The sequence below is a fragment of the Nuphar pumila genome, chromosome 14 (assembly GCF_984573655.1).
Source record: "Nuphar pumila chromosome 14, dmNupPumi1.hap1.1, whole genome shotgun sequence".
Lineage (NCBI taxonomy): Eukaryota > Viridiplantae > Streptophyta > Magnoliopsida > Nymphaeales > Nymphaeaceae > Nuphar > Nuphar pumila.
Window position 1 is genome coordinate 1,989,423 of NC_143262.1, and position 19,673 is coordinate 2,009,095.

General features: G+C 37.9%; 1 protein-coding gene across 1 annotated transcript; it reads left to right on the forward strand.

The window, feature by feature from the left end:
- Positions 1–1,491: 1,491 nt before the first annotated feature.
- LOC149816043 (exportin-T-like) lies at positions 1,492–17,762 on the forward strand. Its single transcript, XM_089987395.1, has 14 exons — positions 1,492–3,571; positions 3,671–3,748; positions 3,895–3,984; positions 4,118–4,222; positions 4,491–4,550; positions 4,823–4,885; positions 4,964–5,059; positions 6,604–6,768; positions 13,712–13,885; positions 14,397–14,462; positions 14,603–14,701; positions 16,398–16,544; positions 16,937–17,167; positions 17,249–17,762. Exons 1-13 carry the CDS (start codon positions 1,847–1,849, stop codon positions 17,024–17,026), a joined length of 2,958 nt encoding a protein of 985 aa, XP_089843521.1. The 5' UTR covers positions 1,492–1,846; the 3' UTR covers positions 17,027–17,167; positions 17,249–17,762.
- Positions 17,763–19,673: the final 1,911 nt, after the last annotated feature.

Here is a 19,673-nt window from a genome sequence, read left to right on the forward strand (position 1 = left end):
ACTAATCCGTAATATTTTGGAGACACCGAAAAAATAAAATAAAAATAAAACTCAATGTTTTGGTCACTATTTTAGATTGTTAAATATTAAGATATTTTTCTAGTATAAAATTTCACAAACTATATTCGGGATCATGTATTAATCGAACCTTCGGATCCGGCCCCAGGTCTTAATCGGGTCTTCTTATTTATCACCATACCCAGACCCTATAGGGTTTGGTTCGGGTGGGATCCGGGTAAACCAGGCCGATTGACACTCCTACATAGAACCATCGGAAACACAACTGAGTTCATCGGTACACTAGCCAAATATTGGGAGAGTGGATCCTGTAAAACGCAAGGTGAGATTAGCTTACAACTACAAAACCCACCACTTTGTGGGTTCAACTTGTACTGAGCTACACTATAGTGGGGGTGGGTTTTGTGATTGTAAACGCTGGGTGAGATGGCTTTTTACAGGATCCGCTCTCTTGTCCCCCCTCGATGCTAGTCTCAAGCACATGTATTACACTTTATTAGTGAGGCTAACCCACACTATAATTTCTTCATTAACTTATAGATACTGTATTTGAGGATGGTGGTACAAGCTTAAAGCAATAAAATAACAGCAGCCAAATTTTCGTGAGAGATTAACACCTTTTGTTTTGTTTTATTTTATTTTATTTTATTTTTGCAAAAATAAAAAAAAAATAAGAAAAAAGTGAAAAAATAAAAATATATAAAAGATAAAAAAAACCTTTCTTTCTTGAGAAATAGTTGATATAAATGTAAATATCCTGATAAAAATACCGAAATTTTCATCTAGATAATAGTATCACGAAAGCTTGAAACTATCCCAATGTTTTGACAATTTGAAGCAATGACAAAAATATGGTGTTTTTTTTTTCACAATATTTCAATGTATCACAGGTATTCGTCATTATGTTTTTGGGAATCAATATCTCTAAATATTGAAAAGCTATGAAAAAAACACTCGATATCTTAAGCGTATACTGCACAATGAACAAAAAAAATCATGTGTTTGTATCAACGGGTTCTCCGGTAGGAGCAGCTAGTGCACGTCACCTTGTGTTGGGACGTTGCAGGTTCAAAACCCATTGGTATAGTTGTATAACTGATAGGGTAGGGGTCTGCCTAACCCCAGCTTGCCTTTCAAATAAAAAAAAGAAGAAGCAATCTTATTCTGCGGTCAATTATTTTCCAAGTACAAAAACTCGACAGAGTCGTTCATAAATATTCTCAAAACCGACCACCAAAGCATTATTTTCCTAAATACGAAAATGGTGGCTGTCACAGGGGTACGTCAATCATATACGTGTCGTATCATTTTACATATATGGAAAAGCTGCGTAAAATGATAAAAGTAAGTAGCATGTCTCGTGTCCATGTGACACAATGGTAGGGCAAACTGTACGCCGAAACGAGGAAGGCGTTTCAGTCATTGAGGTTCCCTATAAATACCCCCTCTTAAAACCCCCTCGCCCACGATTCTCAAAATTCCATACCAATCCTTAATAAGCGAGAATTCAGAGAAAGGCGAGCAATCACCATCCCTTTCACTTCCTCCTCCTTCCATCTGATAACGCAAAAATCCTTCATCTCCATCACCCAGATTCCCTCTATAAAAACCAGGCAGAGGTCAGTCCTTTCCCACCCCTCGCTCCTCGCTATCCCATCTAATCTGAAGCACAAAACCGACCTAAAACGTGAGAAAGAAACATAACCCATCATAAAGAAAACGTAAGAAACAAGGAAAACTGGTTCTTTTTGTATGCAACCGCTTGTTCTCCTACGGCTTCAACTCAGAGGAGGGGAAGGGTAGTGGGTTTTAGGGTTCTTGAAGGGTCATGGATGACCTGGAGAAGGCGATCATCTTCAGCTTCGACGAGTCTGGGGGCGTCGATCCCCTGCTCAAGTCGCAGGCGATTTCCTACTGCCGGCGGATGAAGGAGTCCCCCGGCATCTGCCGCGTCTGTATGGATAAGGTTCTCTTCTCCACCTTTCCCCAGGTCCAGTTCTGGTGCCTCCAGACCGTCCAGGAGGTCCTCCGCGACCGCTTCTCGTCGGTTGATCCCGACGACCGGGCGTTCGTCCGGAAATCGATCGTTTCGATAGCCTGCTCCGACGTGCTCGACGAGGGCTTGGCCGGGGCGAGGGTTTTGGACGGGCCGGCCTTCATCAAGAACAAGCTTGCTCAGGTTTTCGTCACCCTGGTCTTCTTTGAGTATCCTTCGCCGTGGTCGTCGGCCTTCGTCGATTTCCTGCCCCACCTGCGCAAGGGCGCGGCCGTGATTGACATGTTCTGTAGGGTTCTGAACTCCCTCGACGACGAGCTCATCGGCCTTGATTACCCGAGGAGCGCCGAGGAGGTCAGGGTCTCCAGCCTGGTGAAGGACGCAATGCGGCAGCAATGCGTGCCCCAGATTGTGAGGGCGTGGTACGATGTGGTCTTGCTGAACAAGAGCTCGAACCCGGAGCTCGCCGCCTTCGTCCTCGACACGATGCGGAGGTACGTCAATTGGATCGACATCGGCTTGATCGCGAACGACGTCTTCATCCCTATGCTCTTCGAGATTGTTCTCATCGATGGGCATCCCGATCGGTTGCGGGCGGCTTCAGCGGGCTGCATTTTGGCGATGGTCTCCAAGAGGACGGAGCCGAAGGTAAAGCTCGCACTCCTGAGGAGCCTGCGGATCAACAGGATTTTCGGGATTGTTATAGGTGACGAAGAGTCTGAATTGGGTTCTAGTTTGGGGTCTCTTCTGATCGGGTATGCCGCAGAAGTATTGGAGTGTTCAAAGCGATCGGAATCGGAAGATGTCTACAATGAGAGTGTGGAACTCTTGGACGAGGTGCTGCCCTCTGTGTTCTATGTGATGCAACGTAGCGACGAGGAGCCAACATTCAGCACTCTGCAGTTCCTCTCTGGTTATGTCTCTACAATGAAGACATTGTCCCCATTGAAGGAGAAGCCGAAGCGGCATTTGGGTCAGATACTAGAGGTGATCCGGGCGAAGATTCGTTATGATCCTGCTTATAGGGGAAACCTCGATTTGCCGGATAAGATTGGGAAAGAAGAAGAAGAGCGGATGACAGAGTACAGAAAGGATCTGTTTGTATTGCTCCGGAGCGTGAGCAGGATTGCGCCCGATGTTACTCAATTGTTTATCAGGAATTCATTGGCAGCGGCATTAGGTTCGGCAGATGTAGGGTTCGAAGATGTGGAGGTGGTGATATCTCTGCTCTATGCACTCGGCGAGGCAATAAGCGATGAGGGGATCAGAACTGGAACTGGGCTCTTAAGCGAAATGGTGCCGATGCTTTTATCAGCAAAGTTTTCATTTCACTCGCATCGTCTCGTAGCTCTTGTTTACTTGGAGACGATAAAGAGATATGTCAGTTTCGTTCATGAGCACACTCAGTATATCCCGCTTGTTCTAGCTGCATTTCTGGATGAGAGAGGCATTCACCATCCCAACATCAATGTCAACCGTCGTGCCAGTTATCTGTTTATGAGAATAGTGAAGGTTCTGAGGGTAAACCTTCTACCATTCATAGAGACAATCTTGCAGGTACATTCATGATATATTCATAAATTGATTTATCCCCACAATGTTAATATCGGGCTTGATATTTAATATCATTGCTGCCTGTGATGCGTTTATTATCAGAGTTTGCAAGATACGATGGTTCGTTTGACACAGTTGGATTGGGCATTGAAAGAGCTAGATGGAAGCCACATATTTGAGGTATGGAATTGGTTGTTAATCCGATTCTTTTTTTTTTTGTTCCGGCTGATCTCTAGTCAAATACTCTTAGCTTTCTTGTGTTTTCACTATGGTAATGTTCTTGTTTGTTTCTTTTGATTGTGCTCCGTGGTGTTGTCAACATATAGGCAATAGGGATGTTGATCGGGATGGAGAATGTATCCCCTGAGAAGCAATCCAAATACCTCTCGCTGTTTCTCATTCCTCTCTGTCAGCAGGTAGAGACCTTAGAGTTGCATTTAGATTGATGTGTTTTACAGCATCTGGTTCATTCTCGAGATTCTCAGGTTCTGCTTGAACTATATTGAATTACTTGTAGCTGTGATTTGATACATCTTTGCTTTCATCCAGGTAGACATACTGCTTTCAAATGTCAAATCAGATGATCCTGCTGAATTATCTGCAAAAGTGGCCTGTGTCCAACAATTCATCTCGGCCATAAATTCACTCAGCAAGGTTCCTTTTCTTGCAATCCTTTGAAGCTAAATTTTTGTCACAACAATTAACAATAATGGTTATTTCAATTATGTCTTTATTTAATTATTTTTTGAAAGTCCATTTTTGTTATCTCCATCATTCTTGTGGGGTTGTTCTGGTTGATTCTGAAGCATTTTGATTTAATAATAGGTAGTTCTACCATATTCTGTGATTCCTTGTACCTTAGATAGTTGGAGAGTTGTTTTCTAATGCTATACATACTAATTTTTGTCTTTCTAATGGTTAGGGCTTCAGTGAGCGGCTTGTTACAGCTGGTCGGCCCACCATTGGCATCATGTTCAAGCAGGTAAGATTTGCAACCAATGTGTTTAGGGAATTGGGTGTGTTTAATGTTGCAGTCACTGGTCTCCTGTATTCATCTGGATGAAGTTAGGTTTCATCAGTTATTGAATGGTGAGATGGATAGGGAATATGCTTTGTTTCTAATCTCTAACAAAGCACATGTTTTTTGCTGGTTGCCATCTATACTTCTAACTTTCTTCCATAACTCTGTTAGTGAATCCAGCATGCTTTGCTTGATGCTTGAAATATAATCCAACTCACTTCTGAAAATTGCAGACTCTTGATGTTCTCCTGAAAGTTCTTCTGGTGTTCCCAAAGAATGAACAGCTAAGGACCAAGGTAAATGCTCTTAACATGTGCTTTTCTATAAATTCCTGCAATGACTTTCCTCAATGTTGGAGTTTCAAAAATATGCAGATCACCTCTTTTATTCATCGCATGGTTGACACACTAGGAACTTCCATATTTCCATACCTTCCTAGGGCGCTGGAGCAATTGCTTGTGGAGAGTGAGGTCTGTACTGGATTTCAAGAATATGCACTACGAATTCTTGCTTATGTAATCCATTTTATCTGGAAAGCCAATAGAATTGATGCTTATGCTTGATTTGCTGTTAATTATAATCTATGTTTTCCCAAGAACCAAAACCTCTGAAGACTAGGCATATCTTCACCAATGGTAAACAGAATCGAACTACATGATTAACTTTACCTAAACGTCATGGTATAGAACCTCACAACCAAGCTGAGACCAAAAGAGGCTCACAAAAAGGGCATGATATTTAGAATCAGCCATTGCATGATAAAAGAAGAAAAACTTTCCAGAAATTGAGGCAGATTAGGGCTATATTGATCTATTTGATGTTCAAAATAATGAAAGGAGTTTTTGGGTGTCTCAGATTCAAAACAGCAGACCGAGTCTTCAAATCACCAAGTATGAAGAAGAGATATGGAAACACTTTTATTTTTATATGTTGTTTCCATATTTCTTTACAGTTTTATATATTTTAGATTTCCAGATTTTTTATATATGGTGATATATCCCATGATTTTCCCTAATCTATCACGAGATTTTCATGATAATGAGATTTGTGACACTGGATGAAAATACCCTGAAAAGATAAATGACAATATGTCACTTCTATGCACTCTATTTAGACTCACTCTTGGATACTGAAGTTGCATAATTACCTCAAGATGTCTTTTCTTTGCTGAAGTATGCCGCTTATGCCACATGGATACGGATGTGGGAGTGGCACACTTGAAAATTAGGACATAGGGACACGGCCGTACACACACATAGATGTATGTATGTATGTTGTGTGTGGGTGAAACAACAATGATAAATCACTACATTTAGGAACATCAAATAATGAAACTAGAAAATAACTCAAGCAAATATGAAATAAGTAAATAAGATCATAAAAGAAAATAGATAAAGTTAATGACACAATGTTGAGTGTGCGTGAAACTGGTTTGTCTATTTTGATGAAGTGTCGTATCATGTCCGTGAAATGCCCGAGTGTTGTGTCGTGTTGGTATCGGATACACATGCTAAGTGAAGTGTTCGTGTGACATAGTATGCTGCTGATTTTATTGGGAAAGCTGACTCATGAACTTGTTTTGGAATAAATTCATACAAAATGGAGGAATGGGTAGGTTTCTGATGGTCTGCCGGAATTGAGCCTTATTTGTCTTGCCTGTCTGATGCAATTCTTCACCTCTCTCTCTCTGATATTATCTTTTCTGACATGCTGTTCAGTGCTTCAAGTTACTGGTCTTTTTTCACTAGTCCTCAATTAGTTGCTTGATTTTGTATTCTTTGGTTGGTCCAGTTTGTGTGCTATGTATAAGTGTAATGGCATGCACGTGCCTATAAATGTTAATCTCCCAATAATTTGATGTGTAATGGTATCATATTTTCTTTTTTTGGTTTGAATGCTATCTTTGCTTACAGAATAAAGAGTTTTCCATATGGCTCTCAAAGCTGTTTCTCATGCCTTATTGCTCGAGCAAGGGGAACCTTTTTAATGCCATGCTGATTCTGTGTTGTTGCAGCCAAAAGAAATGGTGGGTTTTCTTGTGTTAATCAATAAACTCATACTCAAGTTCAAGACTGCAATGGCCCGCATCATGGAAGAAATTTTCCCTTCTATTGCAAGTCGTGTATTTCATGTCCTCCCAAAGGACGCATTTCCCATGGGGCCTGGAAGTAATGCTGAGGTACGATAGTTGTTGTTGATTAAGATTTACCACATAAGGCTCATTTAGTATTGCCCTCGAACCTCAATGGATTGGCTTTCTATAGTATCTCTTACATTAACACTGAATTTCTCCCTGGCAAGCATTTCATGTTATGTACTATTCATGAATCTGTGCACATATTAATACCTAGGAGCATATAACTATAGTTATTCAGATTGTATCATGTATGGTGTACAATCTTTTTGCACCTTTGTGAACTACTCATCCATAATATTCATCTGTAATTTTTTTACTCCGTGAGGCATAAGTATGATTGGTTTATGAATCTGTCATCGTATGAAAACCTGAAAGAGACTTCATGAGATATTTTTCTTATGCTCTACATGGATGATATTCATTAGCTGTAGGCAAGGATGAAGGACAAGGTTATGCCAGCATGCCATTTTTTAATAGAAAACAGAAATTCACTTTTAGTCACGTCCATCCTCTTCTTCTATGAGCTTTTCTTATGATTATTGTTTAACATTTTAATCATCTGGGATGCCTCTTCGAGTTTGTAATTCAGAGTACTTTGGGTCTGATCTTCCACTGATATTCATTAGCTGTAGGCAAGGATGACGAAAAGGTTATGCCAGCATGCCATTTTTTAATAGAAAACAGAAACCCACTTTTAGTCACGTCCATCCTCTTCTTTATATGTTTTTCTTATGATTATTGTTTCACATTTTAATCATCTGGGATGCCTCTTTGAGTTTGGCATTCATTGAGTACTTTGGGTCTGATCTTCCACTGACACGTAGTCATCTTATTCTCTTGGCTTCATATGCAAATAGCTCTATATTCTTGGAAGTTTTATTCTTAAATATGTGATATTACAATTGCAATTTTATCATGACAGCATAGGATGCAACTAGGGCTATCGGTGGATTTGGTCTTATCAAACTAATGCCTAGCAAATAGTTTTAGGGTCTGGACCAACTAAAGTAGCTTCAATTAGTTAATTGAGTTCGACCCGCTTGACATGAGTTGTTGATGGACCTGATTATGGTCTAACAGTTTATAAACCGGACATGAGCCTGACCTCAGATTGGAAAAAGATTCAGGATTTTAACATGCAATTAGAAAGATAAAGTTTCTATATGGTTAACCAAGCTCTGTTTTTTACCATCTAGACCCAGGTATGGATGGGCAGATACTGTCACATCAAAAGATGATTTTATTTCTGGATTCAATCTGGGTCCATCCTGTTGGCAGCCCTATATGCAACTATGTGCAAGCTTTGACCAGTTAGGCCGTCTTTTGATTTTCCTCTAGCATGTTGTTTGATTTACAGTTTGTTGCCAGATATCTTGCAGTGGTTTGATATAGAAGGCTTCTAGAGCAGTCATGAACATTCGGATTCAGAATTCTGTGTGTGGATGGACTTATTGTCTGAATTTCTTTTGTTATAGTCAGTCAGCTCCTCTCTCTCTCTAATCAGTCTAGTTTTGCAATTTGCAAGATGAATATACTTCTTCATATCTGTTGTGGATGGAGTATAATAATTGGGAATGTTCTGAGCTGATCCTTGAATACTTTGATTGCATTAGCATTTGTAGTTTGTGTAACTGTTTCTCATTGAAACATGTCTAGAATAGGATGTTCTTGATTCTCAGGTGATGACAACTATGACTTTTGTGTAAGCACCATATACCACAGAACACAGTTCCTTTACATGGATGTGTCAAGCTCCATATGGAAAAAGACTGGTAGTGAAGTGGGATTCATATTACGTAGTGATGACAAAATTCAAAATTAAATATTTGAGACACGCGTAGTAATCTGAAAGCGTTATGCTTTTCACACAATTGTTAATATTTAGGCATGGTGGATACTGGCAGTGCTGGGATTAATCAAGGAATTGTTTTACGGGGTGCTGTTCAGGATTAGGTGAGGAGTCAACTAGTCCTCTTAGGCAAGTAGGTGGTGCAATAGACCTGCTCTAGTTACAATGGTTTTCTGCAAGTCAAAGCAAGGTTTTTGTTTGTCACAATAAAATAAAAGATGACTATAAAGAGGACAAAATATAATAATAATAAATTTTAATAATAATAAATATGTAAAATCTTACTTCTCAATTAATTGAGTACTGAGATAATACACTGATACCTTAACTAGCAGGGTGTCATTAAGCATGAGTTGCATGATAATAGGTTGACACCTAAACTAGCTGGGTGTCTTTAATTGTGAGTTGTAGAACACTACATTGACACTTCAACCAGCTGGGTGTCATCAAGCATGAGTTACAGGACAATACATTCATACCTCAACCATCTTGGTGTTATCACACATGGATTAGGGGATAATAGGTTGACACCTCAACCAGCTGGATGTGACACTCTTAGTAACTGCCTGTCTTTTATTAGTATATGAGAATGTCTATGTACTTTTTCTACTTAGAGTATCTGCAGCAACATAAACTTGTACAAGGAAGTATAATTGTAGCCCAATATATAAAGCACAGTTTATTGAATGAGATATATTGCTCCTCATATCGTCATAGATGAAACAAAAGAGGGAGAAGATTTGAGAGGGCTTATAACTAACCATTGGGAGCAGAATGTAAGCCTTGAAACTAAGGGCATATAGAAGTGGCACATTGAACCTCCCTCCCCCCCCCCCCACACACACACACACAAAAAAAAAAAAAAAACACATACACACACAAAGTTTTCAGTCAGGCTACTTATAGGAACACCCTCAATCTTTAAACCCCCTTTATTGTATGGCTCATAAATAACTTAAAGGACTTAAAGTCCAATTGCAATAAAGAACTTAAATTCCAATTACAAGAGTTGTTAAACAAAGGCTTTATATAACCTTGTGTGTCCCCATGTGGAGCTCCATTGTTATTCGTCAAGGAAAAAAAAGAGATGGATCCTTAAGATTTTGTATTTGATTACAGACAGTTAAACAAGGTAATGATAAAGAATAAATATTCCCTACCAATAATTGATGATTTATTTGATTAATTACAAGGTTCTTAGTTTTCGAACATTGATTTAAGATCTGAATACTTTCAACTCAAGCTCAAAAGTGAGGATGTTCCTTATACTGCATTCCATACATGGTATGCGCATTATGAATTTTGTTTATGCCATTTGGATTAAGTAATGCATTTGCAACATTTATGGACTTAATGAATAGAATCTTCAAGCCATCATTGGAGAAATTTGTTATTATATTTATTGATGATATTCTTGTTTATCCTCAAGGGGAAGAAGAACATAAAGAACATCTAAAGCTTGTCCTACAAATATTTAAAGCTAAAAAGCTTTTGGCCAGGTTTAATAAATGCAAAATTTGGTTAAAACAAATAATATTGTTAGCTCATATAATATCTAAGGATGACATATCAATTGATCCCTTGAAGATAGAAGCCATAATAAATTGGAAGAGACCAAGTAATGTAACCGAAGTTGGAAGTTTTCTATGGTTGGCAGGTCAATATAGAAGTTTCATAGAGGGATTCTCTTGTATTGCAGTTCCTTTGACACAAGATAAGAAAGAATATAAAATTTCTATGTATTAAAAAATGTGCTAAGTTTTCAGTAGTTTAAGACCTTGTAAACTACAACACCTATTTTGACCATTCATACTAGGCCTGGAGGATTTGAAATTTATAGGGATGCTTTATGCAAAAGAATGGGGTGTGTCTTATGACCTTTTTGGATCTATTTTTATTTATTGTCTACATATATAAATTTAAGCATATTTTATAAAGAAGAATCTTGCCTTTACTTTTAATTAAGTGAATGTTTGGATCACCACTATTTAAATTATAATGAAAAAGAACAGAAGATTACTGAGTAGTGGTGATGATGGTGACAGTAGATGATGGTGGTGGTGGATGGTAGTGGTGGCAATGGTGATGGTGGTAATAGTAGTGGTGGAGATGGTGATGATGGTAATGGTAGTAGTGGTAATGGTGGTGGCAATGGTGATGATGGTAATGATAGTGGTGGTGGTGATGTCAATGGTGATGGACCGGGTGGTAACGATGGTGATAGCAATTGTGGTGGTGGTGGTGATGATGTGATGACAATGGTGGAGGTGGAGGTGGAGGTGGAGGTGGAGGTGGTGGTGATGATGATGGTGCTGGTGGCAATGGTGGTGGTGATGGTAGCAATGATGGTGATGGTGGAGAAGTGGCAGTGGTGATGGTGGAGAAACAGAGTGAAAGTAGTGATGGGGATGATGGAGGTGGAATGGAAGAAAATAAGTAGTTATATAAAAAAAAGTAGGTCTCCCTTTATTTTTGAAAAAGGGATGAAATTTATAAATAGCTATGTCACATGGGTGCGGGTGCGGGTGCGTGTGCGTGTGCGGGGATTCAGCACTTCCAAAAAACCCGGGTGCGGGGGTGCGGCAGGGGCAAAAATGTAATATATATATATATATATATCGTTGAAGACGTAGGAAATGTAAAAATATGTAAGCGTTTGTTTGGAGGGATTAGACTCTAAAACAGTGGCACAACCAAATGGAGTATCCCAACTACCGGCCCATCAGTTCACTGGTTCTGACTTCTATCATCTTGCTTTGGGCATGTTCAGGGCCTTTAGTAAATGGCCACGATTAGTTGGGACCCTTTTGAGGGCTCTTACTGGTGCATTTTGTACGCCAGATTTTAGACCTTTGATTACGTTATACACTCTGTCCCCATAAAAACATAACCAACTAGCACCCGCACCCCCGTCGACGTTGAAGATAGCACACCCATCTCGTCAGGGGGTTCCTCCGACGCGGGTTTTTTCAAATTTCATTTTATATACAGCTGCACAATAGCGCACCCATCTCGTCAGGAGAACAGTGAATGCTAATAGCCAGCAAGGCTACCACCATCATATTATCATTTATTATGGAGAGAGAAAATCCTTTACGAAAAAGAAGGATTAGCAAGGCTACCACCATCATTATCATTTATTATGGAGAGAGAAAATCCTTTACGAAAAAGAAGGATTTTGAAAAGGCAGGAGCAGCAGCAGCTGTCAGCAGATTTTTTTTTTTAAATTCCGCAGCCCATTTCATAGGGATTTTTTTTTTAAAAAAAAAATCCAAAAAAAAATGGACCTAAATGATCGTGGGTGCGGTCAACGCACCCAGGATCGGGTTGACTGCACTCGCACCCGCTCCCGTGTCGAGTCGCGTCGACGCGGGTGCGGCACCCTGTTAGCCGAATCCCTGTGACATAGATAAATAGTCATAAAAAGTAGTAAAAAGAAAAGATCCAAACACCAATCTTGCTCTTTAAGATAAGTATAAATTGCAAGGAGCAATTTATAAAGTGATCAAGACAGGAGGTTAATGTAAAATGGAAAAGTAGTTGCTTATGCATCAAGACAATTGAAAAACTATGACCAGAGCTATCTAACTCATGGATTGGAATTAGAAGCAATAGTTTTGCTTTGTAATTTGGAGGCATTATCTTTATGGGAGAACAATTTGAGATATACATTGATTACAAAAGTTCAAAGTATCTCATTTCGCAAAAAGAGTTAAACATGTGACAAAGACGATGGATGGGACTTCTAAGGGACTATTTGTACAATTCAGTATCATGCAAGTAAGGCTAATGTTAAGTAAAAAAAAGTACAGTGATGTTGACTCGTATACTGATAAAAGAGTAACAATTACTAAGAGTCACAACCCTTCCCTATTTATAGTGTTCAAAACTCATTTAGATATTGGCAACCAGTCATATTAGGTGTCAGATTTTTATTTATAGTTTTTGCTCAGTGACACACAGCTGGTTGAGGTGTGTATAACAATTCATGTATGACAACACCCAGTTAATTAAGGTGTCAACCTGTTATCCTCTAATTCGTGCATGATGACTCTAAGCTGGCTGAGTTGACAACCTGTTGTTCTGTAACTTATGCTTGATGATGCCTAGCTGGTTGAGGTGTTACTGTATTATCTTGCAACTCATGCTTAATGACACTCAACTGGCTGAAGTGTCAATCTATTACCCTGTAATTCATGCTTGATGACACGAGTTAGTTGAAGCGTCAGTGTGTATTATCTCAACACTCAGTCGATTGGGATATAAGATTTTTCATGTTATTATTATTAAAAGTTTATTATTACTATTATTAATATTATATTTCTTTTCCTTTATGACCATCTCTTATTATATTTTGACAAACGAAGACTTTGCTTTGACTTTTACATAACTATTGTAATTAGAATAGGTCTATTATGGGTGGTCCAGTTAATCCATCCCATTGAAGCTTGTCGGTCAATTGTTACTCAATTATTTCCTAAAATGTCCTATGAGTCTATGCACCAAGCTTGTATTGCCCAGAGTTCACTTCTAACTGCATAGTCAATGTAAAGATTTCAGTTCCACCCATAAATTATTGGGCATACTGTAGTTTGGATTCTGTCCCACCAATTTAAAATATGGATTAAGTCATGTTCTTTTGATTTGAGATAGGTTCTTAGGTCATTTAAAGAACTTCTGTAGGCAAACTGGAAGAGTTTTAGTTAGGTACACCAAGTTCACTTCTGTGTGCCTATCATGGCTCCAATTTCATCTTTTCTAATTTTGTTTTATAAGGTGCATCATGTCTCTATATATCTATTGCTTATATAATCTAATTTATTTTGTAATTTAAGATTTTCAGCATACTGGCGAATTAGTGTTGGTTTCAGCTTTAGCAAATAATCTTATGCCTTACTGGTTTCTTTCATCTGCTAACTGTTTGCCAGGAGAACAAATGAATCACATGGTTGGTTATATTTGGTTCTCTGCATTTTCATTTTTCTTTTGATGTTTGGTTATAGTGGGTTCTCTATTCCATGGTTTGTTATAGTGTAGATTTACTCCTTTGTGCTTGTTAGGTTTATTGCAGTTCTGGATTAGGGATAGCTTGACTTTTTTCAAAATCTAAATTCTGTTTTGTACCTGAACATGCAGGAAATTCGTGAACTTCAGGAGCTTCAGCGCATTCTGTTTACATTTCTCCATGTGATGACAACAAATGATCTCTCCTCTGTTTTACTTTCTCCTAATAGCAGGGGATATTTGGATGCAGTAATTCAGTTGCTTTTGTATAATGCTTGCAGTCACAGGGACATTCTCGTACGAAAGGTTTGTCTTTTGCTTCTATTGTTTGTTGGGAACCTACATAATCGTAACACACTCATAGATGTGCGTCCATGTGTGATATTTCCATGGCTTTGCGAAGTGCAAACCTTCAGAAATATCAGAAATGTCTGGTAGTGTATTTGCAGACATTTTTTTACTCATTCTCAATTTCTGTCTTTTTTTGTCCATTAATCTACCAGAGGATTCTGGTGGTTCTATTCTTGCATTTTCACAAGGCTTACTTGGAGCCCATGTTCCATAAGTATTAGCCCCAGAAGGGGGAGATGAAAGAATGGTTGACTGTTTTTTGACTATTTGAAAGTCTCACCAGATGCTAAATTAATTTTCTTGGATCAAGTACTTCTGGGAAATTCATCTGTGGATGGGCATTCCAGAAATTTTCTGCAGCTTCATAGCATATACCTGAGCTACTTTAACATGTACAGATCAAACCTTGTAAACATGCACAATGTCACACATTAACTAAGATTATTTACTCTTATTCTTTGTGCAGGCTTGTGTCCAGATTTTTATAAAACTCATAAAGGACTGGTGTTCCAAGTCTAATGGTGAAGAAAAGGTGAGATTTTCTTTTCATGGCTCCTTTTCTCATAGTATATGCACATGTTTGTTATGGTATTTACTTCTATGGGTTTAATAATTACCAGTCCATCATTCAATGTTTTTTTTAACTGATAACTATGTTTAATTTTCTTCCAGGTGCCTGGTTTCCGGACATTTATCATCGAGTCATTTGCTACCAATTGTTGTTTATATAGCGTGCTTGACAACTCCTTTGAACTTGATGATGCCAATTCTGTAAGTTCTATTTGTTTACCATGAATTTTTGTTAGAAGATTCAACTAAATTTTTGTGGGAAAAAAGGTAAAATGCCCCTTTGGCCTTTGTGCATTAGATTTTGACTAGAGCAGCCTTGAAATTCTTTTGCAAATACTTCATACTAGCATCCCTTGATGTTAGTAGAGTATGTTGCCTTGGCTAGTTAAATGTTTGTGTAAACATAAAGCTCAAAAATGTAGATTATACTGTGACATGAAAACATAAATCTAAAAAATGTAGATTATACTGTGAGACAAACACCAAATTTTGATTCCAGTCTTGATTGTATCACATGTTCCTACTTTATGAATATGGCTTCATGTATTTTTCATGCAAGTCTTTACTCGTTTCCTTGCTTGGACATCTGATGGTTAATTGTCACAAATTAGGTTGTGACTTTTGCTTTTGAAGTTTCTATTTATCTTTTTTAAGTTGTCTTAACAAACCTCTTCTCACTTTCTACATATTAGTATTGTGATTGTTTCTGTTAATGCTTTTCAAGTGTTTAAAATGTTGAAAAACTTATATCTATGTATAAAGTGTCCAAAGTATCCGTTTTGCATAGCATATCTATCTGTTATGGCATATGGTAGGTGTGAGAACTTAATAAAGACGATGCAGATATGAAATGAGTACAACTTGCTGGACCTCTGTATGCATTGTCACCTTCTGTTTGGGTAGGGAGGTGGCTTAAATCAGCGATGACTGTTGTGGAGTAAATTGTTTCTTAACCCTCGAACATATCCCAAAAGTGTTCAGAGATTCTCTATTGAGATGTAACATATGTATAACAAGAATGTGCCCAAAAAAAGAACACTGGCATATGGCTTGTAATGAACTGTGATATGGAGTATCTGTGGACACAGACCTGGACGTGATTGGATGAGGCTTTGAATCTGATTAATCTGGATCTGAATTCAAATTAGGCTCACTTTAATCTGACAGACGGCCTCATCCGAGGCTTGGGAAGGGGAATTTGAAAGTTTTGGAAAACTGAAAATACTGGGGGATTAAAGCCCCCTCCTTGAATTAGAGTTAGTGGTTTACCTACAAACCAGTTGGGAGGTTTATCCTTCCAGGATACACTCCCTATATTTAATAACAGTTCAAATGCAAATGTAGATTTGGATTGCAAACATGAATTATGCAATGGTCCAGCATTCCTTGGTGCGTTATGACCCTGACACTCAGTTAAAGATGATGTGCCTGAACTGATCCGACTACAGAAATTTACATGACTTGTCATTAATGTTGCCGCAATGGATATTTGTGAAACCTGGTTTATATAATTAAGGTGGTGGCATCAACAAGTCTTTGGAACAAAATCTTTTTGGCAGATCAATTAGATGGCTTCTGTTGACCTATGCAAAGGGGAAAAATGTAAAGACAACAGAGTAGTATGTCAAGAAATAAATTGCATCACTAGTTAAACAACATTATTTGATCTGAATCACTTAGTGTCTATAGGTACTTAGTGCTGGGGTCGTGGAGTCTTGGGTAAAACTTACACCTTTTAGATCATATGCATTAAATTGTTCTGTAAAACTGTGAATGCTTGAAAGGGACCAGTATTGTATGGTGTTGTGGAAACTTTTGTAAGTGCTTTGTTCATTTCTTGAGAATTTCACCATCTGAAGACTTAGCTTTTTTCCCCCCCTTTGATTTGTATTGCCAGCTCGTTCTTCTTGGAGAAATTGTTGTGGCTCAGAAAGTCATGTACGAGAACCTTGGTGATGAGTTTCTTATTCATTTCCTGACTAAGGGCTTTCCAGCAGCACACTGCCCACAAAATCTAGCTGAACTATACTGCCAAAAATTACAGGTAACTTTTATACATATATTTTTTCTGGTTCATTTTAATGTGCTGGTCAGCGCTCCATGGGTTGTCATGTATTTCAGAATGTGGAGTCTTGTGTAAGATTCAGGAAGTGAGCAAGTGGGCCATATTTAGGCATCTTTTGTTTCACTGACCTGCATAATGCTCTTTCTCTCTCTCTCTCATTTAGGCCCAATAGATGTCAATGCACACATGCACACAGTTGGGCCAGTTTCTCCATTAAAGGAAAATGAGAAAAGAAGATCCATTCTAGCTATGATTTACTTGGTTGTTTTATTCACTTATCATTTTTATTAGTATAGCATGTGTTTGGTGCTCTTGGGTACACTTTGAGTTCGTACCTTACTTTGAACTCTACAATTTCATCATCTGTGCAGAGTGACGATGTTAAGACACTGGAGTACTTCTACCAACTGCTTATTGAAAAATTGAAATGCCAACAAAATGGAAGCCTTGTTTTTAGATAGCATTATTCATGCGGGTCTTGGTCATTTCCAACAGCGCATAGCTTCAGCCATCTGACACTGCTGTTCTAACCTAAATTCTAATCTTTAGCTTCAGCCTGCAAAAATGCCTGAAGATCATGCGGTTTGGACTGTTTTCTGCAGGTGTGCTTGTAGTACATGCTTTCTATTGCATGTTGATTCTTTCTTTTGTATCATTTTATGTTCATTTTGAATTTTTGGCAGGGTTGCTTCTGTGAATAGGCCTCGGTTGGTGGTTTTTATATGAGAGAGTGAGGTACGGTGCAAAAAGAACTTAAATTAGATGTCCTTTTTTCCTTGCTTCCCCAAAGAAAATATTTTGAATTTGGAAAAGATTTCACTGATTGTTTTGCTTCTTTGATGGTCACTGTGTGTTCAGGTGTATATTTTCGGGAACCATTTGTTTTGATCTTTGTGAGAGAGTCACGAGTTTTGAGCGTTATATCTGGTGTAAATTATAGATGGTAGCAGCAGCTCGTGTATATTCCTTCTATTGAAGATACTGGTCGTGCACTTCGTTAGTTTGTTGATTTGCTGGTTTGTTCTTTTTCTTTTTCTGCTGTTCACAATAAGCCTCACGATGGGCTTGAAAATTTTGATGGGCATCATTATTATTCAGAATATTGTTGGGCTAGGGGAATCTTTGCTTGTCATATCAACAGCAATAAACACTACATTCTTGGATTATAATTTAAAGGCCGATTTTATTCTTTTTGCACTCATTGTCTTCATATTTGTTTTTATTGCCCACTATTTTAACAAGCCTTAATTCAGCAACCGGGCCTAGTCGGAGATTTGAGTATGTCGTGCGTGGCATGAACCTGCCTTAACCGATAAACCTAACCAAGTAGGCTAGATACCATAGGCCCGTACCTAGGTGTTAAGTATAGGTATCTCACATCCGCCATATTCTGTTAGATTCCAGCCTGAGGACTCTCAGTCAGGGTAATGTGTGTTCGTATTGGACCATCCGCAAAACTGTGTCCTGGCGGGGCTAACATAATGAACAAGTGGCTTTCTTATATATATGGGTAATCTTTTACCAGATCTCCCATGCGCAAGTTTTGATCCAAACCGATCTCATGGTTGAATTCAACGTGGTCAAAATAGTGGGGACCGGTTTTTGGATCATGTTTTTTCAATGAAAAACATGATTTTATGACCTGGGAAAGTATGCACGTTGTAGTCAGTTGATTTTTGAAGCCTTATAAAATCCTGTTTAAGTGTTGTAATTGGCACTAAGTGAAACATGTAAATCATATCTGTACGGTTAGTTTCATTAAAAACAACCGCTAAAAATAAAAAGGCATTTGAAGTTAACAACGACAGTAGCACACACACACACACACATATATATACATATATATATATATATATATATATATATATATATATATATATATATATATATATATATATATATATATATATATATATATATATATATATATATATATATATATATATATGAAAAATGTTAATGAGCTAGAAATCATAGGTGAAAGTTGTATCAACTCAATCTAACAACATAGATGTGTTTCAGCATGGTTTGTTTGTTAAGGATCATGGCTTGGATCATGCTCTTCTTACGTAAAAATGTGATCTTTTGAGTTATGAAAATATGACACATATTGGGCTGTTGATTTTTGGACCCATTTATATATCTCTGTTAAATAAATTGTTCAAGTCGTTACCTAATTGGATTTGTGTTCGTTTATGCCTGGGTTCGAGCAGGAATCAGACTATATATATATATATATATATATATATATATATATATATATATATATATATATATATATATATATATATATATAGAGAGAGAGAGAGAGAGAGAGAGAGAGAGAGAGAGAGAGAGAGAGAGAGAGAGAGAGAGATGCTTCCCCTACGCATTCATATGCATCAGAGATGGTTTTTTATTGACGCAATTCAGCGTCAGTAACGTTATTGACAGAACTGTTTGCTGATTTTTATTGGTGCAAATTTGCATCAATATTGCCTCTTTACTGGCACAAATATGCGTCAATAATGTTATTTTACTGATTGCTTTGTGTCAGTAAATGTTCTTTATTTTCACGATATTGTGTCATTGTTGATCTTTTATCGACTTTAATATGCATCAGTAAAACCTGTGTTAATTCCATCAGATCGTTTCACTGAAGCAATATTATGTCAATAAAAGGCACGTACCTGGTTATAGTTGACGCATGTTTGCACCAGTAAATATGTTACACTTGTGTTGAAACAACACCAGTATATGCATCATATTGACAATAGATTCATCATATTAATAGCTGTTGAATGGTACGGTTTCATTTTACACAAATTTTCTTTGAAAACGAAATTTTATTATGTATACACATTACAATGTTTCAAATTAATGCTGTTTACATGGAACGCATTGCATTTATGTAAGAAAAGATGTTTCTGTTTAAATACATTCAATAAAGATTACATACAATGAAATCATAATTTTCTTCTTCATGTCTTCCGCATCCTTCAGAATGACAATCAGTTGGTTACCTACAACTTCAAGGCAGGTACATTCTTGTCTCCCTCGAATCCATGTTGATTACATGCAACTTCAAGGCTCAGCAACTCCTCTTCCCACTCCATTGAAGGGACCTTC